At 45.3% G+C, this 26,639-nt stretch overlaps 1 protein-coding gene across 9 annotated transcripts in view; it reads left to right on the forward strand.

Moving 5' to 3' along the window:
• Positions 1–26,639, forward strand: part of CUX1 (cut like homeobox 1) — a 458,571-nt gene that overhangs the window by 313,641 nt on the left and 118,291 nt on the right. For all 9 annotated transcript variants that reach the window (XM_064295901.1, XM_064295906.1, XM_064295905.1 and 6 more), the window contains one exon: positions 18,921–18,969. In XM_064295901.1, coding sequence (XP_064151971.1) covers positions 18,921–18,969 — 49 coding nt within the window. The remainder of the gene's footprint in view (positions 1–18,920; positions 18,970–26,639) is intronic.

The following is a 26,639-nucleotide window of genomic DNA, read 5'->3' on the forward strand; positions in this document are numbered from 1 at the left end:
ATATGCATATGAAAGCTGAACAATGAATAAGGAAGACCAAAGAAGAACTGATACCTTTAGATTATGATGTTGGCAAAGAATATTGAATATACATACCAGGGACTGTCAGAAGAACAAACAAATCTGTCTTGAAAGAAGTACAGCCAGGATGCTCCTTAGAAGCAAGGTGGCTGGACTCTGTCTCATGCATGTACCTTGGACAAGTTATCAGGAGCGACCAGTCCCTAGAGAAGGACATCATGCTTGGTAAAGTAGAAGGCCAGCAAAAAAGAAGAAGATCCTCAGCAAGGTGGATTGACACAGTGGCTGTGACACTGGGCTCAAACACAGCAACAATTGTGAGGATGGCTGGCGCGGGACCAGGCAGTGTTTCCTTCTGTTGTGCGTGGAGTCACTATGAGTCGGAACCAAATGGACAGCACCTAAAAACAACAGCTATCTAACTCAGAAAACCCTATCCAGGGTTCTTTGGTAAGAATTAAACTTGTAAGCTCCCACCCTGTCATTTGAAAAGTGAATCCAATTTCCTTTCCAAAATTGCAATGACATTGTACATTGATGATCAAAAGCATAGCTGAGCTGAAGGGCTAGTCTTTTGATATACGTGTCTTCCTGGTGAAGAGGCCTTGTGACTGTATCAACTAAAGTTACCCAGCCATGGACATATGGAAGAGGGTGTGGCTTGTCCAGCAAGAATCCCTTCTAAATGAATTGTGTAATTATTCATCAGGGTTTGTTTGTTTGACTTTCCTTACGTAGGATTTTCAGGAGTTAAGTATTACGATGGTATCCTAAGGTACTGTTAACTTGACTATGGAGGAAAACTGAATGTTTCAGCTAACCGTTCTACTTTCTTGCCTATGTCTAAGTATTGTGAGCTTCCTTTGTGGTATTTTAGTGATTAGACAGGATGGAGGGTGTTCTTAAAAGATTCATGGCCAAATTCAATGATGTCAGAATGAAGGGAAGGGATGGTCTTCGTGGGGCCAGCAAGTCTGGCCCCATCTGAATTGTTTGTATAACACTTCCCAAGTAGAATAGGAACCACTGAATTATTCATTTTCAAGTTGCCCTAAAAAAAGGCACTTATGCTGTAGAAGTGCAGACTTTTGGTGCCAGTGAGAGGAAGAGGAAGGATGCTGATTTTCCTATGAATGTACTGCCGCCCCCATTGCCTTGTTACAGTTTCACTTCCTAGCTGCTGTGGGGTGAAGGAAGCCACCAACTGGCTTAAGTGCAGGGCAGTTAAGCGGGGGAGGGAAATGCGGCACATAGAGTGGGTGACTGTGAGGCCACAGGTACGCTAAGCATTTAATTTACTGGGGGGCCACCAGGTAGAGGAGGGTTTAGAAGGAGTGTTCAGCCAGGAAAAGAGCTGTATGTTAGAAGGGCCTAGGACGTGAGCATGGACAGAGAACAAGCCCACGCCTGAGAGATGGGCCCCTGATGTCATCTGTCATCTGTCCTTGGGTGTGGGGCTGAGGGTGGGAGGGGGAGGAAACTGAGAGTAACAAGTAATATACAATTGGAAATCTTTTCTTATTCTTAGTTTTAGCTTTTCTGCCACCAAACCTTTTCTTAACAGTTCCTACCAAGTGGTACTTAGGGGAGAAAGGGGGTAATTAGAATCTCTTACATTGGAGAGTAAACGCAGGGTTCTTACCCTAGACAGGCTGCTTGCTGTGACCTTGAGTCTTCTGTGCTCCTCACGGGGCCTCAGTTTCCTCACCTGTGAAACCCGAGCTGTTTCTTCTCTACTTCTGGTTCTGCTTTGTGTACATCCTCAGTACAGGAGACGGGTGAAAGAAGCAGCTACGCCAGTAATGGTGAATTTTCTAGAGCAGTCTAGACCCTGGCCAGCACACATGGGGTACAGGTAGGATTTTTACCGATTAACAGGGAAAGGGAAACAAAACCTGAAAGGTGATTCTGAAAGAAAGAATGTTCAGATTGACGAAGCAGCGCTCCAGCTGCGGGGAAACTGTGCTGGCAAATGTTTATACTAAATATGTGATGGGAACTCTTGAAATATACATATTTTAAGAGTCTCCGTCACATATTTAGTGTACATATACGTATATATTTAGTGTATATATATAGTGTGTGTATATATATACACACCCACACATACATCTATCTGTATTTATAGGTATATAGATACATATAGGAAACCCTGGTGGGGTATGTAGATATATATAGATGTGTGTGTATATACGTATGTGTGTATATACATATATAGAGATGACATAACAGCAACCCCCTTTTTACTCTGAAACAAGAAAGAGCATCCCGGACCCACTGCCCAACCAGTATTCTTCTCAGCCCCGTGAGCTCCTGGAACAGGCTGTGCAAGCTCTCAGAGAACAGGGCCAAGTTGGCCACATCTTCGCAACTGCCCTAGCATGCAGCAGAGCCCCTTCTTACAGAGGTGTGCAGTGAAGGGTGGACAGGGGGCCGCGAGGGGGCGTGAAGTACGCAGGATCCCTTGGTCTGCACTTCCTCTGTTCACCTAAATGGGGGAGGCTCAGTATGAAAGCTCCCTTTCCGGGGTTGAATGAAGAAGGGGACTTTAGCATCCCTTCCAGAACTCATTCTCATCCTGGTCTATTCTCAACTACAATCTTTTTATGTATCAAAGAGCAAATACATATATGTATACAATTTTCTAAATCATATTCTTCTTACAGAGTCTTGCTTTTTATGTATGTTTCCATATATTTCCTCCCCTTTGATGAGTGAGTAGATTGAGATTCTGAGAGGCTACCTGTCTTGACTAAAGTTATCAAAGTACCAAGCTGGGGCAGGGCTAGGCTTCCAGTACAGGACAGCCATACGGACATCCACCCCCAAATTGGGTGTTTTCTCCTAAGGGCCCCTGCAGCAGCCTCACAGGCCCAAGTGTCTACTGCTCAAATGTTTTCTCATATTGCTCATTGCCTCATTTCTATGTAACTGGAATAATAGTAGCCAACACGTGTAAAGATACGTACAGTTAATCAGTGGTAATGTGGAGGGGGGTACAAAACTGCTATGGGGGTTTGGTTTTTCTCATCTTACATTTTGTTGTTATTGTTTTACTCTTTATTATGAACATGTTCAACCGTACAAAAGAGGACAGACTAGTACAGTGAACCCATAGCTCCCTATTGCCAGCAATCACCCATCATGGCCCATCCTGTCCCACCTGCCCCCCACCGCATATTATCTTGAAGCTACTTCCAGGTGCCTGTCATTTCCTCTGTAAACATTTTAGCATGTTTATCTTCACAATACGGACTCTTTTTCAACATAGACACATACTGTCATCATATCAAAAAAATAATTTCTTAATCTCATCAGGTATATCTAGCAGATATTTGAATTTGTGTTGCTGTTGTTAGTTGCCGTCTAGTCAGCTCTGACTCACGGTGGCCTTGTGTACAGCAGAATATGACGTTGCCCAGTCTTGCACCATCTTCACGGTCATTGGTATGCCCAAGTCCATTGTTGTGGCCACTGTATTTTGAGCGCCTCCCATCCTAGGGGGCTCATCTTCCAGCACTATATCTGACAATATTATGTTGTGTTCCATACGATTTTCACTGGCTAATTTTTAGAAGTAGATCTTTAGGCCTTTCTTTCTAGTCTGTCTTAGTGTAGAATCTCCACTGAAACTTGTTCACCATGGGTGACCCTGCTGGTATTTTAAGTCCGAGTGGCATAGTTCCAGCATCATAGTAGCACGTAAGCCACCACAGTATAACAAACTGACGGACCAAGAAAAAAAAAAAAACAACTGTGGCCATTAAGTCAATCCCGGCTCTTAGAGATGGCGCTAAGTGTCACAGCTGGTTTTACTTTTTACATTGGTTTGATCAGGACTCAAATAAGATCAAGTATTGTAATTGGCTGGTATGCCTTTTAAGATTCATTCTCTTTTCTTTTTCTTTTCTCTACAATTTATTTGTGGAAGAAACTGAGTCATTTGTCCTGCAGAGTTTCCCCAAATTCTGGGCTTTACTGATTGCATTCCTGGATGTAGTTTAATGTGTTCCTCTGGCCTCTGTAACTCCTATAAATTTGTAGTTGTACCTAGAGGCCTGATCTGTTTCAGGTTTGAACTTTTGGGCATTGCCTACTTCATAGGTAGCTGTGATTCTCTTCTGTCAGTCTCAGGTATTGAAGATTAGCTGTAACCAGAACTGAAAGACCTGATTTTTGCACACAACAATAATTATCATGTGTATAGGCCTCTGTGGTTTACAAAGCTCTTTTCCGCTCCATCGATGTTCTTATTTTACCCTCAGGCCAGCTTCTTCAAGAAAGGTGGCATTATTCTTCCTGTACAGATGACTAATGAGTTCAAAGGTCTGCCCAAGGTCAAACAACTAAAAAGTGGTGGAGAACTCAAGCCCTGTTTGGTTCCCAGCCACTCTCTGTTGGTTCCCAGCGTCACAGTTTCCTCATCTCAACTCCAGTAACTCCACTGTACTCTGACCCCATGGCACTTAAAGAAAGAAGAGGCTGTTCACATCCAACCTACCACCCATTGCGCTCGGTTAAGCAGTGCCGGTAGAGCTCTAGAACAATGGCCAGAAGCATCAGAGGATTAATCCGGAAGATTACCCCGAGGGCCTTATGCTGGCTTCAGCAGCAGAAACAGGACACATTATGTAATAGTATAACTTCATGCTCCAGACCACAGCTGTCCCGTGTCCCTTGCCCAAAGATGACTAAACTTGACAGACAGTCACAGGTGGTTCTCATCACACTGAGGGTCATACTCTAGTGAGTGACCAGCCTGCTGAGGGGCTCCCGCCATGCAGCTGGGTTGGCACAGCTGGAGCCTTAACCCTGGGTGGGTTGTAGAAGGCCCCCTTGTCTGTTTCATTGACCTAAAAGGAGGATTTTGTTTCAATTGCTTCACATAAACAAATGAGCTAAACAGTAGGACAAGAAGGGAAATTTTCTTGCCAATTGGAATTAAAAAGATGAGACTTAACTAAAATTGATTTTAGTTGTTACTGTGTTATCACTTAAATTTAATACGCTAGTCATTAAAAAGAACAAATTATGGTTCATTTCTGAGCCGGCAGAGGTGATGTTCTGGCCACTTAACTGTTGCTTGGCACTGTTTCATTTCCAACAAAAATAAAAATCACTATTTCCAGAAGATTCTCCCTAGGGGTCAAGCTCTATCACCCGTCTCTCTGCTACGCCCTGGATTTGACTGTGGAGGGGTGTTTCACTCCAGAGTAACTCATTTGTTCAGAGGCTTGGAAGGATGCCAGATGGCTGTCCCTTTCCACTCCTGCCAAAGCAGGGGCGGACCTAAGGCCCTCCCAGGCAGAAAACAAAAGGGAGGGCCGCTTATACAAAGGAGGGTTATCAAGACAATCTCACCCTAAGGGGCACTTTCTCCTCCTTGCTCCTACCCCCAGCCCGCAGCAACCCAGGTTTGTTGAGTCCCTGTGTTGTGCCCAGGCACAGTGTCAGGCATTAAGAATGAGTTGGAAGTAGGCAGATGGCCCCACCTGCTTAGCCTGGTGGACAAAGAAAAACTTGACTCTGTGTCTTCCTGGACTTTCTCCTTTATTCCCTAACAAGATTATTGCCTTGTTTTTCAAAGGCTTTGAAAAATGGTAAGGTAAACAAACTATTTTCCTTTCACAAAATCCTCACAGATTCCTTTCTTAAAAATCGTATCAACAACTTGGCAAAATAACCCTATATTTTCTGCTCTTGAAAAGAATAGCAGTGAGTGGCCTAGAAGTGCCTAGTGGACTTCAGTTCACACAGATGTTTTTATTTTGCATATTTAGTTAAGCAGTATCCACTGAGCACCTGCTGAGTGCTCTGGGGTTGTGGTGGGGAATAAACAAAAAAAATTGTTATATGAACATGGTATTTTCAAATAGGAATAAAAGAAAACAATAAAATGAAGGAGGCTGGGACAGTGTGGACAGGCCTGAACTGAGCCCTGGGTGGTGACAGAGGCTGCCTGTGAAGCAGAGACAGCAGTAGCTGCAGAGGCCCTAAGGCAGGACAAGCACGGTGATTTCAAGGAACAGAATAGGAATAAAGGAACACTGAGAGTGTTTGCTGACTGGGCTACAGAAAGAAATTTACATGGAGTATGCCTTACTAATAGACCTTCAGCAACACATCCAGGAGAAACAAAGAACAAACCACAGCACAAAGGCTCCGATGAGGAAACAGTTCTATACTTAGGCTTCTTTGTCTGGAAGACTAGACTCAAAAGTTGGCCAAAGAGGTAGGTCTATGATCTTCTATTGACCCTCTGCTCCCTGCAGGGATCTGGCTCAGCAAGGGGTGAAGGGATCCCTGCCCATAAGACACTCTGGATCTAACTGGGAGAGAGGGGCCTGAAAATAGGCTCATGGAGTCATCCTCACCATCCAAGGCAGACTCGTGACTGGCGGGTTGGATTTAAACGCTAAATGCCATGGGGATGCAGTGGAGGGAAGAGGCCCCCCAAACTCGAGAAGTGGCAGTGAGAGGCTCTGCCAAGGAAACCAAAGCCAGGGATGGCTGCCTGGGCATAAACACTGCTGGGCCTGAGAGCCAGGGGACAGTGGGTAGATGGAATGTGGGTCTAGATTGCTTTAAGAGTAATTTGTGAAGGCTCACTTCATCTATGGAGAGAAGGAAAGGCTTAAATTTTTGTGATGAATCTACCCAACGACGATAAGACAAAAGAAACCAAAGGCCAGTCTCGTATATATTTTTGGAAAAAAAAAAAAAAAACACTAAATAAAGTATTAGCAAATAGAATTCAGGAGCATATTAAATGCATAGTATACCACAACCAGATGGAACAAATAACTGTCAGAACAATTTACCATTTTAGTGGGTCAGAGGAGAAAAACCATTTAACTGGCTCCATAAATGCTTAAAAGGCACTTAATGAAATCAACATCCATCTTTTATTAAAAAGTCTTAACGAAATAGAAACAGTTGGATATTTCATTAACACAATAAATATATAATATATATATGATTTCATTAAGTACCTTTTAAGCATATGTATATACACAAAGTAAAAACCCAGCCACATGTTTAATGGTGAAACACTAGATACATCACTGTTAGAGTCAGACACCAAACACGAACCCCCACTATCATCATTATTTAAAGTAGTTCTAGAAGTGCATAGACTAAGAGGCAGTTGTTTGAAGAGAACAGGGGGATACTGCATGGTTTAAAGTCAGGAAAGATGTGCGTCATGGTTATATCCTTTCACCATACTTATTCGATCTGTATGCTGAGCATGTAATCTGAGAAGCTGGACTGTATGAAGAAGAATGGAGCATCAAGATTGGGAGAAGATTGATTCATTAACAACCAGCTATATGCAGATGACACAACCTTGCTTGTTGAAAGTAAAGAGGGCTTGAAGTGCTTACTGATGGAGATCAAAGACTACAGCCTTCAGTATGGATTACACCTCAACATAAAACAAAAATACTTATAACTGTACCAATAATGATAAATGGTAAATGGAGAAAATATTGAAGCTGTCAAGGATTTCATTAAACTTGGATCCACAATCAACGCCCTTGGAAGCAGCAGTCAAGAAATCAAATGACATGTTGTATTGGATAAATCTGCTACAAAAGATCTCTTGAAAGTGTTGAAAAGCAAAAGTGGTCATTTTGAGGACAAAGGTGCGCCTGACCCAAGCTGTGGTATTTTCAGTCGCCTCATGTGCGTGTGAAACCTGGTCAGTGAATAGGAAAGGCTGTATTAGTCATCTAGTGCTGCTATAACAGAAATACCACAAGTCGATGGTTTTAACAAGACGTTTATTCTCTCACCATCCAGTAAGCTGGAAGTCTGAATTCAGGGCGCCAGCTCCAGGGGAGGGCTTTTTGTTGGCTCTGGAGAGAGGTCCTTGTGATGCATCAGTCTTTCCTTGGTCTCGGAGTATCTCAGCACAGGAACCTCAGATCCAAAGAACGCGCTCTGCTCCTGGCACTGCTTTTTTTGGTGTCTCTCTGCTTGCTTCTCTCTTTTATATCTCAAGGAGATTGGCTTGAGACACTGTCAATCTTGTATATCTCATCAATATAACTGCCACTAATCCATCTCATTTCATCATAGTGATAGGATTTACAACACATAGGGAAATCACATAAAATGGTGGACAGTCACACAATACTGGGACTCATGGCCCAGCTAAGTTGACAGATATTCTGGGGGGACACAATTCAATCAGTGACAAAGACCAAAGAAGATGTGTTTTAATTGTGGTGTTGGCAAAGAATATTGAATATACCGTGGACTACCAAAAGAACGAATAAGTTTGTCTTGGAAGAAGTACAGCCAGAATGCTCCTTAGAAGCAAGGATGGTGAGATTGCATCTCACATACTTTGGACATGTTATCAGGTGAAATCAATCCCTGGAGAAAGACATCATACTTGGTAAAGTAGAGGATCAGTGAAAAAGAGGAAGACCCTCAACGAGATGGACTGACACATCGGTATAACGGTGGGGTCAAGTGTAACAACAATTGTGAGGATGGCACAGGACCAAGCAGTGTTTCATTCTGCTGTTCACAGGGTCTCTATGGGTCGGAACCCACTCAACGGCAACTAACAACAACACCAGGAAGCACTGATGAGTGCAGTTATACAAGAGAAAGAGGTGAGCAGTAGAAAAGGTGGGCAGGAAGGCTGTAGCGTCATTATTTGCAGAACAAGAGCATAGCATACCAGGAAAACCCAACAGAGCAACTGAAACCCTGTTACAAAATTAAACAGACACCAACCACTTATAAAATATAATGAAGAAAAAATACCTTTTTAATAACAACCAAAAAAAACTGTAAACTAGGAGAACTAACAGGAAATATACAAGGTCTATACGAAGAAACCTTTAAAATGTGATTGAATGTCTTAAAAGAGGACTGGATGGAGAGACATCCCCAGTTCTTGAATAAGAAGAGAGTCAGGGCTGTCAGGGTGCCAGGCCTCCCTGATAAATCTGTCAGTGGGAATCCACAAGCTGATGCCAAAGTTCATATGGAAAAATAACAGCAAGGATAGCCAAGAAAATTCTGCAAAAAGAAGGACGATGAGGGAAGACCAGTGCTATAGATAATAAACGTATTGTAATTCCAACAGCAGCAGTATTTGGTCTCCCCGTGAGTCAGTGAAACAGAAGGGAGAGTCCCAAATTTGGCCCAAATCCATGCAGAAATTTTGTAAATGATAACAAGCTGATGTTTTAAACCAGTGGTGAAAAGATGGATTATTCCACTTGAAAGAAATACAAATTAAAAACAGAGTGAGCTTGTTTTTATGATTTTTGTCTCTAAAAGGTTGTATCTCCCTCTGCCTCACAAATTTGGATTCACCCTCCAGGATACAACCCAGATGTCCCCTCTTCCATGAGACTTTCCCTCTCATGTTTGCAAAGCCCTTTGTCACCATACTGGAATTACTCGTGTCCCTCTTCACCTCCCTTGTGCCTACCACTGGGTCCCTGCTCGCCCCTCCTACAGTCACCACATATTTATTGGCTCCAAAGCTGTGCAGAGTATACTCCTGCACGCTAGCAGTAAGGCAGATGCCAGTGCCTTTGCCAGCTTGGCACCTGGACATTTACTTCTCTCTCAAAATGAAAAAGCGATTGCCATCGAGTCAATTCCAACTCATAATGACCCCATAGGACAGACTAGAACTGTCCCATGGGGTTTCCAAGGCTGTAAATCTTTATGGAAGCAGACTGCCACATCTTTCTCCTGTGGAGTAGCTGGTAGGTTCAAACCACCGACCTTTCGGTTAGCAGCCAGGTGCTTAACCATTATGCCACCAAGGCTTCTGCTTCCCTCTCTTCCCACCCTGGTCCGGGTGGGCAATGTCCAATGCGGAGCAGGTACAGTGCACGGTCTTGGGTACCATCTTGCCTGGCTCGCGTGTGACCGCAGACCAGCCTTTAGTTTCAGTGAGAGTTGAGCTTTTGTGCGGTGATCAGCCTTTTGTAGAGCCTTGTCCACACCCTTACTCAGCTCCTTGTGTATGTGGTATATGCCCACTCAGGAGAGAAGGGTACCTTTCCTGAGACATTCTCCTGCCCATTAAGGGGACCCCAGGAAACTTCCCTCCAAGCCTCTGCTTTCTGCCTTCTTTCCTGCCTGCTCTGTCTGAACTCAGTCCAGTGAGCACTGCTACTCTTTGTCCTCTACCCCTTATGGAGATGCAGGTTGCTATGAAAATGATCCCCATCGCTGACAGATGAGGTCATCAAGTGTAGCATTGGGGTGGAGGGCGAAAGTTCATTTTATGAAACATCCTGAAGCCTTTTGTTTGGTTGGTCATTTTGTTGTATTTTAAGCAGGGAGAATTCATCTGTATATATTTCTCTTTTTTATGCCAAAGAGCTTTGCAACCTAGTATTGAGACTTGGCTTTTGACTTGGGTCCAAGAAGATACCCTGATCTTTGAAAGCTGCCCTGTATATTTCCTCATCTGCCTTGACCGTGTGCTTTGTTTTAACAACCCCTGGTGTCAGCAGGATTGTTTGGGTGTTGAAATATACTCCACCCTCACCCTGGTGCCGTACCTCGGGACCCGAGGAAGTAGATGCAGTTACTAACATGGATATAATTTCAGTTCCATCGACCTTGACTGTGTCCTTTTAAGTTCCTCATAAAAACAGAGTGTTGGCTCAGAGAATGCCCTGAAATGATCAGTAGGGAACTGATTGAATGAGCTACATATTCTAGGCCAAACTGAAATGAGCCACACTTTGAAGTCAGAGGAGAGCATAACACAATGCCGGTTAATAGATCAGTGAAAGCTGTTTTGTCAGCTCATAAAAAGGTGCGTGAACTAGAATTTTATAATAAATAGTTTTGCTGAGCAAACAATCTGTGTGGTTATTACAGACTTTGGAAAATAAATGATTTCAGACTAATGTCAGGCTGCAGATACTGACATGGTAGTTGCACCTTCGGAAAGAAAAAGTGAAAAACCTTTGGAAGATTGTTGAAACACTATGAAGGCACATGACATTTAATTCGTTACTGAGCCCTTAAGATAACATTTATATTTGTGGTATTAACCTTTTGGCATTTTCTTATTACCCACTGAGGGCAGTTTGGTAGGGTTAATTTTGTTGGGGGGCAGGTACTGGCTTGGAGAGAGAGTGAATTTGAAGACTCAGTGGAGGACATGTCCTCAGAGAGCCCCGGTATCTTGGTCCTCTTCTGCAAATGCCAGTGCCTCCTGGTTCTCAATTAGAAGACACGAGGGATTGCTGGGCCTGACACCTTCAACAGCCCTGGTCACATTTAAATACACCACTAGTTGTATTTTATTTGATCTTTTAAAAAACATAGCCCCCTTGGAAAAATGAATACCAAGCCTACAGACTTCTAAAGTAGTATTCTAGATTTGCTGCTTGCCAACTGCTTCCCTGGTTCCTTCCATCGTTTCCTTCTGTGATTTCTGCCCCGTTCTGTGAACGGGCACTGGAGCCCTCTGGGCCCTGCCATCAGCAGGATCTTGGTATTGAATAGCCCTGTTGTATTGCAGCAGAGCTCAGGATTGTCATTATCTTTTGAAAGTTTTGGAAATTCAAGAGTCACTCTGGTAATGAAAGGTAAGTGCGGTCGTTGTTATCACATTCAATATTTTGGTCAGCTTAGCAGTTGCTTAGTAACAGAAGTTAAACTGACTAGAAGATGGAAAACTTGAAATGCATTTCCAGCTTCTTGCCTCTGACTGCCAAGAAGGCACCTTCCTGTTTAAAGGTGCCTTAGAGTTTTTTACACATGATTTGGAAACCTTTTGGAGATGATACATTGTTTTCTGGATATTAGACATATTAATGAACATCCGAAACCATTCACTGTCTGACAGGAAATCCGGAGTCTGTGTATTCACCAGGAGGCCCCCAAGCCCAGCCCTGGCCCTTTAAACCAGGCAGGATTCAGACACCTGTAGGTCCTGGCACTGCGGTCCAAGCCTCCGGGGAAGCAGGCCTCTTGGGACCTCTCTCTCTTTAGCCCTGATGTGTGTCTGACCCCCATACTGGCCCTTTCGACGCCCAGGCAAGGAGTGAGGAGTAAGTGAAAACAGGTGAGGGTGGGCCCATGACCCTCAGGCAGCCACTCCACCCCTTCAACTCCAAACCAGCAGGACTGGGGCGTTCCTCCCAGGGAGACTGCCTCCCCTGACCGCTGCTGCTTCCCTGGTGAATGAGCAGCAAGAGGGCTTAGCAGTGGGGGCTGTGGCTCCAGGGATCAGCCCTTCCCTTCCTTCATTCATGGAGCAAGTATGTATTTAGTACCTTGTGTGCGCCTTCTTAAATTTGCTTTAAGAGATACATAGCAGGGCCTGCCTCTCTGTCCTCCCCCATATACACCATCAGAAAGAATAGCTAGTGTCCCAGGGGGACCTGATCTTACAGGAAAAAAAAGCTAGGCCCCAGGGGAGAACAGCCACCCTGAAAGACAGACCCCAAACAGAGCAGTGTATGTGATCTGAAGCAGGACAGATGGGCCACGGATACAAAATAAACATTATAAATATACTCAAGGAAACAAGGCATGGTATTAGCAATGTGAAGCAAAAACAAGGAGTAATTTTTTTTTTTTTTTTTTAATGAACAGGGTGAAAATAACAGGTATGAAAAATAGAATAACTAAACCAAGGAACAAAAGAGAAAAGATAAATTGCAGAGTGGATAAGCTAAAGTACAGTTACAAAAAGGTGAAGACCCTTCCAGAAGGCAGCAGGAAAGGGTAAAGAAATACCAAGTATAAAAAGGAAGTGGAATGATAGGAGGACAGAAGTAAATAGTGCCAACAGTATCCAAATGATAGGTATCCTGTGCAGAGAGGAAGAAACATTCGAATGATGAAGATCAATTAGCCAGAATTAAAGAAAGATGAAACGGCTCGTCGAGGGCCAAACAGGAGGGCTTAGGAAACCCAACACTAAGGCTCAGGGGTTGGATCCCTTTGCCCACCCAACCCAGGCCATCCCCTGTCCAACTTCAAGCTCCACCATAGGCAGCTCCCCTGATGTACTCAAGAGAGAATCTAGACATTGTCAACGTCCTTTCCCCTATAAATCTTTTTTGGGGTACTCAGCAGCTGGCATAGTGGTTAAGAGCTATAGCTGCTAACCAAAGGGTTGGCAGTTCGAATCCACCAGGTTCTCCTTGGAAACTCAATGGGGCAGCTCTACTCTGTCCTATAGGGTTGCTATGAATCGGAATCGATTCGACGGCAGTTGGTGTTTTTTTCCCCCAGCAGTTATTATGTCTGTCCTTCTCTTCTAAGTTTGTGGCACTGACAAGATATGCAGGAACCATGACTACCATCTGCATATGCCCATCCCATCTCCCCAGCCAGATGCCAGGAAGTGTTCATGGAATGAATGAGTGAAAGAATAAATGAATGATGCTAGTAACCAGGGAAGTTTGCCGTGTATAACTGGACTTTGTAAATGCGTGATAAATAACTGTCTGGTTGAAGTTCAAGACTGTGTTTAAAAGTTGCAATTTACCTTAAGAATAGTTTGTTAACTTTTATGTTGCATTTTGTACCCACGGAGTTTACATCCTGACTCCTTCATCAACAAGTTGCCAAGACAGCAGCTTCCTCTGTGGAGGGTCAGGTATTTTTCCGTGTTGTGTTCAAGACTTAGCACCGTGAATGGTTTTTGTTGTTGTTATCCTTTGCAGTTACTAGAGTATCTTTTCCATTGCAAGGCAGTTTGCCTGTACGAGCCTGGTGGTTGTGTTTTGAGATGATACCGTGATGTGCTTCATAATTTGAGCTGCCCTTCATTGCAGAGGTCTCGTTGGGTATTTCTCTTACTAAGAGACACTACCAAGTCGCCCTAAAAATAGTCCATCTAACTAGGCCATTTTACAAGTGGTTTCAGACTTTTCTCAGACCAGGCTGAAAGCAGGGTACTATTTCAGAGCAGGTACAATGAGCATTGATCCTGATCCCAAGGCATCTGGGAGCCCATTCAGGCTGCTGAGAGGTGAGAAGATGGCTGCGGGTCACCACAAAAGCCAAAAAGCCGGGGGCAGAGGAAGCACGTGGTGCCGCAGATGGGAGCCTGACCACCAGGGCCCAGTACAGTTGTCCCACCTCCTGTTGTTCAGGACAGGTGGGCACCCTTGCCCAGCTCGCATCTCATTTGGGTCAGTGACGCAGATTTCCGGATGCGGAAGGACTGTCTCATGGTTAGACTGGCCCAGGTGTCCTGCACTGCCCTCCAGGTCACTGGCACCAGGAGCGTCGGGCAAAGGAGCACACACAACCTGGTCTCCAAAGAGCTCCCGTGAAGGAGTCAATGAGCACAGCTACAGTCTGGGTGGGGGTGACTGCCACCCCCCGAGGGCTGGGAGGGATGGTAGAAGTAGGAGTGGAGGGCAGTCCAGGCCATCCAGGTCAAGGCCTGGTGCCATCCAGGGGCCGGAGATGGGGGTGTTTTCGGAGCACAGAGGTATGGGGATTGGAGGTGGGCAGGTGCCACATGTATAGTACCAAGGTGGGGGAGTAAACCCCAAAGGCCCTGTGGAGTGTGAAATCAAAGCAGGAAGACAGGAAGCTCCAGGAGGAGTGGGCCAAGAGACCCCCAGCAAGGGTCTCCATGGCTGTGATGTTCCACTACCTTTTCCATGGGGTGATAAAAGCTCCCTCGGTCTCAGCCAGTCTCGGCCTGCAGCCTCATGACAGGGCGGAAGCTGGGGCGGTGGTTTGTCCAGGCACTCTGTTTGAAGTGGCCGTGCCCTTCTCAAGAGGACTCTCAGCATTCCTTTCTCTCATGATGTCGTATGTTGGAGCCATATATACTTACCTTCAAATTACTTAAGGAGGTATTTTCAAAAAAGAAAAAAGAAAAAAAAAACCTGGAAACTCCATTTTTATGAGCTGCTTGGTGGTGACCATTAACTCTTTGGTGATGACCATTAACTCAAGGTGTCTTCAGAGCTGACTTCAGGGTCCCCCAACCTGCATTTCCATCCTCACCTGCCCTCTTCCCCACCAGCCCCGCCACCTTCTCATGGTTCTCTTTGTTGTCCTCTCAAGGCCGTCACTGTCATTGCCTTGGTGCATGCTGTTCTTTGTCCTACGGTAGCCTTTCCCCAGCTTCCTTCTCTCACCCCAGCCTGGCAAACTTCTAATCATCCTTCAAAACCCAGCCCACAAGTCACCTCCTCTGAAACCTTCCCTGACTCCCTCCTCCAAGGAAAATTAATCTCTCCCTTCTCTGTTTTTCCAGAGCATTTGGTCCAGACTTCTATTCCAACTCTTGGCAGGATACACTGTGTATTTTATCTTTTTTTAATATGTAATTTATTTTTATTGTTGTTTTTGTTGAACTTACGTAACAGAACATATACCAGTTCAACAATTTCTACATGTACGGTTCAGTGACATTGTTTACATTCTTTGAGTTGTGCAACCATTCTCACCCTCCTCTGCCAAGTTGTTCCTCCTCATTAACATAAACTCACTGACCCTAAGTTTCCTATGTAATCTTTCAAATTGCTGTTGTCAGTTTGATCCCATATAGATCTTAAAAGAGGACAGTGCTCAAGGCAGACATTCTTTACTAGTTAAGCTAAACTATGATATGGTTTTAAAAAGACTTCAGGAGGTGTTTTTGATTCAAGGGTTAAAGATTATCTTAGAGCAGTAGTTTCAAGGGTTCATCTAACCTCCATGGTTCCAGAAAGTCTAGAATCTAAGAGAATTTGAAATTCTCTTCTGCGTTTCCCTCCTTTTCATCAGGATTCTTCTTCTATAGAATATTTGAACGAAATGTCCAGTAATGGTAGCCAGGCACCACCCAGCTCTTCTGGTCTCATAGCAGAGGAGGAGGCAGTTGCTCATAGAGGCAATTAGCCACACATTTCATATCCTCCTCCTGTTCCTGACTCTCCTTCCCCTGTCGCTCCTGGCGAATAGAGACCAATTGCCATGACTTGAATGACCACTTGCAAGGTTTTAAGACCCCAGGCACTACGCAGTGAACTAGGAGGTAAAACAGAAGCACTATACACGTTATTAGGCCAATTAACTGGGGTGTCCCATGAAACCATGATCCTAAATATCCAAACAAAGGAACCAAATCCCATAAAGTATTTGGTTGTACATAAACAGCCTCGGCAGCTATACTTTTTCTTTTCTTTCTTTTTTGTCATTATTGTAAATATATCTATCACACATTTTTCCAGTTCAACGTTTTACAGGTGTATAACTTATTTATAGCAATTACATTAATTGGATGTGCACCCCTACCCCTAATCAATGCAGTTTTTCTATCACGGTAAACCAAATCTCAGTATTCCATAATCAGTAACCCCTTTTTCCACCCCTCCCTAAAACCAAAACAAACCCAGTGCCCTCAAGTCGATTCCAACTCATAGTGACCCTATAGGACAGAGTAGAACTGCCCCATAGAGTTTCCAAGGAGAGCCTGGTGGATTCAAGCTGCCGACCCTTTGATTAGCAGCTGTGGCACTTAACAACTACGCCACCAGGGTTTCCTCCCACCCCTAAAAGCCACTAATAAACTTGGATCTCTGTACATTTGCCTGTTCTTGTCTTTTTATGTAAGTGAGATCATACAATATTTGTCCTTTTGTGATGAACTTAGTATAATCTCTTCAAGTTCCATCCGTATTGTAGCATGTCTCAAGATTTTGTTTCTCTTTCTGGCTGAGTAGTATTCCATTGTATGTACGTACTGCATTTTATCTATTCATCCATTGATGGGCACTTAGGTTGTTTCCATCTTTCGGCAATTATGAATAGTACTGCAATAAACACTGGTATACAAGTCTCTAAGTCTCTGCTTTCGAGTCTTTGGGGTATATACCTAGGAGCAGAATTGCTGGGTCATATGATCGTTCTACTTTTAGTTTTCTGAGGGCTGCCACGCTGTTACCACAATAGAGCTACTACTTTGCATTCCCACCAGCAGTGGATAAGGATTTCAATTTCCCCACATCCTCAGAAACATTTGTTATTTTCTGTTTGTTTGTTTTATCTTAGTCATCCTGGTGGGAGTGAAATGGGATCTCATTGTGGTTTTGATTTGAATCTCTGGGATGGCTAATGATGGTGAGCACCTTTTCATGTGTTTGGTGGCCGCTTGAATGTCCTCTTTGGTGAAATGTCTATTCAAATACTTTGCCCGTTTTACGATTGGGTTTTTTGGTTTTTGGTTGGTAAGTTGTCAAAGTTTTATATATATTTTGGTTATGAGATTCTTGCTGGATGTATGGCTTCCAAAGATATTCTCAGTAGCTTGTCTTTTCACTTTTTTGGGGGTGGGGGTGGGGGGTAAAGTCTTTTGATGAACAAAAGTTTTTAATTTTTATAAGGTCGCATTTACTTTGTCTTCTGCTGTTTTTGGTTTTGTTATTATATTAGATAATCCATTGTTAAAAGCTGGGCCTGAAAATGTTGCCCCTGCATTTTCTTCTAATCACTTTATGGTTTTAGTTTGCACATTTAAGTCCTTAACCATTTTGAATTTGTTTTTGTGTATGGTGTGAGGCATGGATCATGTTTCATTTTTCTGCATGTGGAAATCCAGTTTTCCCAACACCATTTATTAAAGAGACTCTTCTTTCCCTATCAAGTGGACTTAGCACTCTTATCAAAAATCAGTTGACCATAGATGTGTGAATTTCTTTCTGAACTTTCAATTTTATTCCATTGGTCTATGTATCTATTGTTATAATGGTACCATACTGTTTTGATTACTGTAGCTGTATAATATGTTTTAAAATTACGAAGTGTGAATCCTCCTACTTTGTTCTTTTCTTTCAACATTACTTTAGCTATTTGGGCATCTTGCCATTCCATGTAAAGGTGAGGATTCATTTTTCTATTCTTGTAAAGAAGGCTGTTGGCATTTTGATCGGGATAGCATTGAAGGCTTAACAATATTAAGTCTTCCAGCTCAAGAACACGGAACATCTTTCCGTTTAAGTCTTCTTTAATCACTTTCGGCAGTATTTTATAGTTTTCATTGTATAAGTCTTTCACATCTCTGGTTAAATTTATTCCTAGGTATTTTATTCTTTTAGATGCTATTGTAAATGGGATTGTTCCCTTTATTTCCCTTTCATATTTCTCATTGCTGGTGCAGCTGTTTTTTGTTTATTGACCTTGTACCCTGCAACTTGGCTCAATTGCTCTATTAGCTCTAGAAGTTTTCTTGTGGACTGTTGAGGAGTTTCTTTATGTAGGATCATGTCGTCCACGAATAGAGATAATTTTACATCTTTTTTTTCCAATCTGCATATCTTTTATTTCTTTTTCTTGTCTTATTGCTCCGGCTAAGACTTGTAATAAAATATTGACTAGAAGTGGTAAGAGTGGGTGCCGTTGTCTGGTTCCCGATTTCTTGGGGAAAGCTCCGTCTTTCTCCAATAAGTATAACGTTGGCTGTTTGCTTTTCATAACTGCCCTGAGTCATATTAAGACATTTCCCTTGTGTTCCAATCTGCTTGAAGATTTTCATCCAGAAAGAGCGCTGGATTTTATCAAATGCTTTGTCTTCATCCGTAGAGATGATCATGTGGTTCTTTTTTCGTTCTGCTGATGTGGTGTATTACACTAACTGATTTTCTAATAAGTCATCTCTGCATTCCTGGAGTTAATCTCATGTATTTTATCTTTTTATGGTTCTGTCTCCCCTGTGAGATTGGGAGCCTCTCAAGGGCAGACAGCCCCTCACCCCACCCAAGCTCCCTCCTCGCAGCGGTGGGCAGCAGCCTCTCCTCGCTGGGTCCGCACGGCTGGCTGCTGCTGTCCCCCACAGCGTGGAGTGCGGATCGTCCCGCCAGGTCCTGCCTGTGTCCTGTTAATCACCTCCCCGAGCCTGCCTTGTTTCTGACTAACGTGCTCTCTCCCTCTCCCCTTCCTAGGGCTGATGAAATTGAAATGATCATGACGGACCTCGAAAGAGCAAATCAGGTAGGAATTGTAACGGCTTTGGGCATAAAACCACAATAGTGTACCCATTTCTGTCATCTCGAAAGGTGTTTCTAAGTTCAAAAGCCAGTTGTTCTTATGTTTTTTATGTACAGCTCATCAACATGACTCTTTTTCTGATGTCACAAAAAGTAGAAACATACATGAAAAGTCCCAGGCATTTTTCCTCCGCAAAGTCTTTGATGTGGTCTCAGCATCTCAGACATCCCCTGGTGAACATCAACCACAAAGTGGCTGCTTCTTTCTTTTTCTTAATCCATCACTTAAATATCTGCCTTTGCACCCGTGGCATCTGTTATACGATAGGGTTATGCCGTAGAGAACTTTTTATCACCTCCTTCTAATGGAGAAATCAGCACTTCCCTGGGTTGAAACCAGCTGCTTTGGAGAGGGCTCCCCAGATGATGGCCCACTCCTGGCTTTGCACTTAGTTATCGAAAAGACACTTTGTGGAAAGTTCCGAGCACAGTACCCAGCACAAGGTGGGCCCACAGCATTTGGTGGCTCTAAGTACTCGGCTGCCTGGAAAACTCAGCACCTGAAGAACCCCTTCCTTCCCCCCGGACTCCGTGTAACAGTGAAATATTTTGCTTTAGCACGTGGTGCTGCTGCTTTGGAAAGAAACAGGTTCCCCCGTTTATTTTCTTGATTTGCGGGAAAAGCAGCCAATGCTGTGATGTTTCTCAGCCCCAGCAGGCCACAGGCATGGACTCTCCCCACTCAGTTTTACAGCTGGGTAGCCACAGGCACAGGAGAGTTCAGTGCTTTGCCTGGGGTTGCCCAGGCAAGCCATGGCCCCAACGAGATGGAATTCTCCCTGGGTCTCAGCGATCTCTGCTCACCACCCTGCACGAGTTGTGCAGGGCATCTGCCCCTTTGCTGGCGTTGGTTACCAGACTTTGGAAACGCTCCAGAAAGTGCAGCCTTGCCCATTCCCTGGCCAATTAAACATCCTGAAGTCTCATGGAAATATAAAAGTCAGTTTATACATGGGAATGGTCATGGAATGTACAGATTTCTTTTTTCCTCAAGGAATCCTTTGTGGGTACAGTGTTGGATTCTCAGACTCACCACTAAGTGTCTAGGGCTTGGCACATAATAAGCACTCAGGAGACATGTGTGGAGTGAATCATGTAGGCGAGTGTCATTACAGTATTAGTTATGATAGTCGCGATAATAACAGCTGACAAACATTCGGTACTTGTTTTGTGCCTGGCTCTGCTCTCAGCACTTTACGTGAATTAACTCGCAGCAACCCAGTGAGGTTGGTGTTGTTATTAGTCCCGTTTTACAGGTGAGGAAGCTGAGATTAACAGCTGGTAGTTTGCAGAGCCGGAACTGGAGCCCCCAAAGTCTGACTTCAGAGCCTACGCTCTTCCCCGCCACCTGGGAAACAGGGACGCCAAACCCAGGCTCGCTTTGCCTTTCTGTCAACACCGTCCAGTTTCACAGATGCATAAATCCACATACCTCATTGCTCTAAAGCACTGCTTCACTTCACAGAAATGCTTATATGTTTATTTACCTTTATTTGCTTCTTTATTTTTACTCAGCTTGCACCGCTAACCTTTGCAGAGACCTTAGGCCAAAGGTAGTTACTAGAAAGAGCTAGCCTTTGTCACATGATTGCCGTTTGTATTTCTCCAGTTTCTGTACAGCATACCCCAAGGCCAGTCTTGAGTGTGTCCCCCTTCCATGGCACTTTGGAGTAAGCTCTGGTTTGTTAAACAGGTGACCGTATTCTCTGAATATCATGTACACTGCTAGGGGTCAGCTCTCTGTGGTCTCAGTCCCTAGGGCACCAAAGAAGGATGGCAGAGGGAGGTGAGACACCAGATAGGACCTTTGAGAAAGGTATGAACTCAGAAGGGACGTTTGGTCCAGGTCCTGACTATGTAATTCCAGGCTGTGTGGCCTTGGCAAGCCTCTTCTTAAATTTCTTTATCTTAAAAAACAAAAGAAAGAGAAGGAGAGAGGGGACAATAACTCGTACTTCCTTTGCAAGATTGTTTTGCGGATTAGAGGGAAAATACCTGGGTAAGAAGTAGGCATTTAAATAAATACTAGTTTTATAGTTGCCAAACAGATTTCGCAGGGAGCATTGTAAAGTCCTGCCCTAGGGAAATACCAACAGCAACCCTTTTTTGGGGAGGGTAGGGGGGTGATGATAGGAGAATTTTAATCAACAATTCAATGTGAGTAAACAGTCCAGTATGGCTGCCAAAATAAATTAATGCGACCTCAGGGTGCATTAATAGAAATAGAATTTCTAGAATGAAGGAGGCAGCGATTCTGCTTCAGTCTGTAGCAATTAGTGTGTGCCCGGGGAGCCACATTTTATTCTGGAAGCAACACTGTAAGAAGAGAGGCTACCTGGAGTGCCTTCAGAGGCCCTCAATGGCCAGGACCAGGGAGGGACTCTCACAAAAGAAAGCAGGAGGTTTGGGACACTCCTAATCTTTGAGAGGAAGGAAGACAGAGGGACTTGGCAGCAATGCACAAGAGGAATCATTTCAGGAAGTTGGGATGTTAAAAGATTAGAAAGGGAAAAGTTTCGGATGGGGGCCTTGTGAATTCTGTCCTTGTAGCTTGTTCTCAAGGGCTGGCCAGGGGAAGAGGGTTGGATTTTTTCTGAGAGAACCCAGAGGATAGGAGTTTGGCCAAGTGGGAAGACTAGTGGGAGGAACCTTACTCCAAAGTCTAGACATTTTCTCTTGGTGCTGGCACTGCAGGTACTGAGAGCTGCCTTGGAAGGGAGTGAGCTCCCCATCAGCAGAGCTGTGCTCACAGGTGCAGGCAGTCCCTGCTGGGAGTATGAGATGGGAGCCCAAGCCCTGAGGGAACAGAAAGAGGGCTTGAGCTTAATGACACAGCAGGTCCCCTTTGGCCCTGAATTCCAGGATTTTGTGAAGCGATATGAGCCCACTGGTACAAAGAACATCTAAGAAAGAGACATAGAAGTGGTGGAAGATGAAAGAATATACGTGGGGAGAAAATGGAATTGAAAGTCTGAAAGAAAGCCAGAGAAGGTGGAGTGTAGCCTAGGCCTTCAACAAGGAGGAAGCCTCCCCAGGTGGACAGGGAGGGGCTAGCTAGGTAGAAGGTGGGTGAACTCTGAGCATGTAGGTCTTTCTGTAAAACCAGAACTGCAGGGTGGGTGGTGGATTGGTGGAGGGCCTCGAATGAAAGGAGGACTTCAGTGGAGATGTGTGCAGGAGTGAGATGCTCAGATTGAGTCCTCAAAGGAGCACCTCGGGGAGCGGGTGGGCATAGGGAGACCAGAAGCAGCAGAGCAGTAAGGAGCTGTCATGATAGAACAGAGAGAAGAGGCCACTGGCTGTGGAGGTGAGGTGATGCAGTCAGGCCAGAGGAGGGAGCTGCACGCGGGTGAAGCACAGCTAGACGTCTGGATTGGTGCCTCTCCCGTTGGGGAAATCCCCAGGGGGAGCAATTTACTAGTTCATTGGCATATAACATTAATTTTGCACTAGACTCACGGTCAAAGTGTTCTACTGAGACTCGACGCTTTATTTTATTGCTAATGTACTTGTGTTTCTATGCTGGAAAAATAGACAAGCAGTCAGCAACGTCAGTTAAGGGTGTGACTCATTTCCACCTGTTTAACTTCAAGACACTTCGATTAGATACTGCTCTCCATCATAATTGGTTCAGAGCTTTTGAGACTGTGATAAAAAGCAGCTACAACTTGGTACCCTGCAACCATATGAACCCCCGTTTAGGGGCTGGGTAAGTCAGTGATAGTTTAGGAGGTGCAGGCTTCTCTGCTTTCAGCGGGGCCCTCCTTCACGGGACACGGAGCTCCATTAGAACAGCCCCGATTTCGGGTGCCAGCACACAAAGCCACAGCACGGGGACCAGGAAGAAGTCATTTCAGTGAGTTGCCGCCCTCCTGTTAACGTGCCTGATTTTTATGGAGCAAGACTGCCCTAATGGAAGACCTTTCAAGCTGAGGTTAGGGTTGGAAACCACAATTTAAATTAACTAAGCAGAAGAAGCCAAGTGCAGAGAAAAATGCAAAGAGCAAAAGGAACTTGTAGCAAATTGCAGCATTTTCTTTGACACCGTTGTTTGTGTTCTGGTGGGAAAGAATTACTGAGTTTGGAGTCAGGAGACCTATGTTCGAATCCCAGAAGTCCAGGCAGCCTTGCACAAACCCCTGGTCTCCCAGTGCCTCCATTTCCCCATCTCTAGAATGAGGGTAATAATTCACGCGTCTGTGAGAATCCCCGTTCATTTTTGCCCCCATTCATTCAACCAGCATTTTGAGCACCTGCTGTGAGCCAGACCTTGTTGGAGGTGTTCCCTACTTGTGCTTGGAACCTCGTAAATGCAGACAAGGGGCTCTTTTCCAGTGGACACGGCACACGTCTGACTCTTCACTCCTTGGCCTCCTGCGGACCTTGGTTTCTCCATGTGGTAAATTGGGCTCCCAGCCCAGGCCAGGCGTGTCAGCAGGACCTGGAGAGAGCCCCTGGGCACACATGGAAGACCTTGGTAGTAAGAGGAGTTAGGAAGATTAGCTCTCCTGGCAAGCAGTGTTGGCATGGGTGGTGATGGTGTAGTTCCAGCATTCAGCCTGGTGAGAAACCAAAACCAAACCTGCTGCCAACAAGTCGATTCCAACTTACAGTGACCCTATAGGACAAAGTAGAATTACTCCATAAGGTTTCCAAGGAGCACCTGGTGGATTCTAAGTGCCTACCTTTTGGTTAGCAGCCTGAGCTCTTAACCGCTGTACAACCAGGGCTCTATCCGCATCAACATCCATCCTTAACCCCCCGCCGCCCCCAGACACGCAGGCAGTGGATCTAAATGGGGGCTTTAGCTCCCAGTGTATCGTCACTTTCAACACATGGCAATAAATTTCTTGTCCCCAGGCCTTGGTAGATCTTTCTGATCGCCTACTTGCAAAATCACTGAAGTAGGGTCTCGAGGTTCTGGGTAGTGTCTGTAGTCACATGTGGGTATTCCTTTGGAAAGGTGACCAGAAGTTTGCCATATACTTTCCGGAGTGATGAGGTCTATTGATTTGGAATGACAATTTGTTGGTCTCTGTTCTCTCACTCCTTTCTCTCTGTACCAACCTGTCGGCCCCCCGTAAGGGGGTCCAGGAGGGACAAGTCAAGGAGTTATCCCCAAGGAGAGCTTGCTTTCACCTTGAAGAGGTTCAGGTGTCTTGTTGGTTATTTGTCCCAGAAATGTCCATGTCCTAATCCCTGGAACCCATGAATATGTAGGTTACATGCAAAGGGTGAAATTAAGGTTGTTTAACAGCTGACCTCAAGGTAAGGAGATTATCCTGGATTATCCCGATTGGCCCAATATGATCACAAGGGTCCTTCTTTAAATGCCGGAGAAGGAGGCAGAAGAGTCAGTGTCAGAGTGATGTCTTATGAGAAAGACTCAACCAGCCATTGCTGGCCTTGAAGATGGAGGAAGGGGCCATGAACCAAGGAATGTGAGCAGCCTCTAGAGGCTGGAAAAGGTGAGGAAACGGAGTCTCCCCTGGAGCTTCCAGAAGGAACGAAGCTGTGCCAGCATCTTGCTGCTAGCCCACTGAGACTCATTTCAGACCTCTGACCTCCAGAACTGTAAGATACATTTGTATTGTTGTAATCCACTAAATCTGTGGTAATTTGTTACAGCACCAGTAGGAAAGTAGTGCAAGGAGGGGGAAAAAAAGTTGCCATCAAGTTGATTTGACGGATGGCAACCCCATGTGTGTCAAAGCAGGACTGTGCTCCATAGGGTTTTCAATGGCTGGTTTTTTGAAAGTAGATCACAGGCCTTTCTTTCAAGGCACCTCGAACCTTCAGCCTTTTGGTTAGCAGCTGAGAGTGTTAACTGTTTGTACTATCCGAGGACTCCATCCAAAGAGGGACCTCCTACCAGCCCGTGTTTCTAGCCAGGTCCACACCCTTGGCTAGGCATAAGCCTACTCAGGGGAGGGGCACAGCTCATCTTCAGCTCACATGGTTGCTTTGTCGCTGGAGGGACTTGCTCATCTCTGATGTCCCTCAGCCCAGGTTTCAACGGCCACACATACAGGAGGGGACAAGAGGCAAAACCTAGGGCCAAGAAGGGTAGAAGTTTGGATGGAGACAGTCACATAAAGCCAGGAACCCCAAAGACCACCCCATAAATGGGTGAGCTAGGAACAAGCCTGCCCTACAGGGGAGACAGTAAGGATTCTGTCACGTCTCCACCTTGGTTCTGGGGGAAACAGAAAACAAGTCATCTAATAACAGCCACTTCCCTGGGTGTGGAGCCCCCGTTTCACACTAGCTGTGCCTGGCCTGGCCCACCTTCTCCCCTGGGCCTCACCCACAGTCTTAGGCTGCGGTCCCCAGTGTGGCTGCTGCCTCCTACTCCTCCCTGTCGTCTTTTCCATGATGCCTCTCCTCCGCCTTATGAATCAAATTGTTCAGACTTTAAGACCTGGAAATAAGCTGTCAGCATCCATTATTCACATGTGACATGGTCCCTTAGAGGGTGAGATAAGGGGAAGCCCATTCCTTTACTGCCTCTCCCTGGGGCCTCCTGGGCCACAAAGGCTTCCCTGTGGGCCTTCCTCTGGGACAGGCTCAGTGTTTCCCAGGTACTGAGGGCCCTCAGTGTAGGCTGCCCGTCCCTGAGTCACCCAGTGACCCATGTGCAACTGTCACAAAGAGCAGAGCAGTGTCTGTCACCTTCTCTAATGACAGAAGCTCACCTGTAACTCCTGAGCTGGCCGGGGCTGCGTGGGTGGGACGCATCAACACCAGAGCCAGATTTAGGCAGGTGAGGGCCCTAAGCAGTGGTAGTCTGTGGCACCTTCCTGCTTACTCACGCATTGAATGCAAAAGTGTCATGTGGCATTTTCTCAGAGTGAGATGAACTGGATTATAAAATTTTTAGTAAATTGGGGTCCTAAGATTTTTACACCTACTCCTCACTTATCAATAAAGTTAGGTCCCAAAGACCAGGTCGTTACGCAAAATCGCCATTTTGCAAGAGTCACCACCTATTGGGCACCCCCAGTGCATCTCAGGAGGCACGTGGCACACAGGCTCTCTTTCCTCACCACCATGGAGTCTGCAGGGCTTGACGGTGGTGGTGATCAGGGTTTACCCACCACCTCCAGAGCAGCAGGGGCCCAACCATCATCTGACCACACTCCAGGCCATCTTCCTGCTCCACTGGCCCCAGAGATGGGCCTCAGTAGTGGACGGCTGGGCCCGGAGGAGGCTGCAGAGGTCGCAGAGAAGCCCATTTGGAAGAAGAGACTTCCGAGCCCTGCCCCTCCAACCCCGATTCCCACCGCCTCCTCAAGGCCTGGCCAAACCCGCCTCGTGTGTGCCACCTACCTGCCCTATGCTCGCCACAGGCCTGGCCTAGCTCCTCATCCAGACCCAGGTAATACTAACTTCTGGCAGCCCCTGTGGCCTCGCTTCCTCTCACAAGCATTGCCATCCTCCTCCTCCAACGCCTCTCACCTTGGCTCCTCGATGTGTAAAACAGTTGGATAGTAGTTTTCTTCTGTCGTCATAAATGCGAAATGTTGGATAACGAGATAGTCAATAAGTTAGGAGTAGGTGTACTATGTACCACATTTTCTATAAAAAGAATATTGCACATATCCTACAGCAGAG

The sequence above is a fragment of the Loxodonta africana genome, chromosome 12, assembly GCF_030014295.1.
Source record: "Loxodonta africana isolate mLoxAfr1 chromosome 12, mLoxAfr1.hap2, whole genome shotgun sequence".
Taxonomy (NCBI): domain Eukaryota; kingdom Metazoa; phylum Chordata; class Mammalia; order Proboscidea; family Elephantidae; genus Loxodonta; species Loxodonta africana.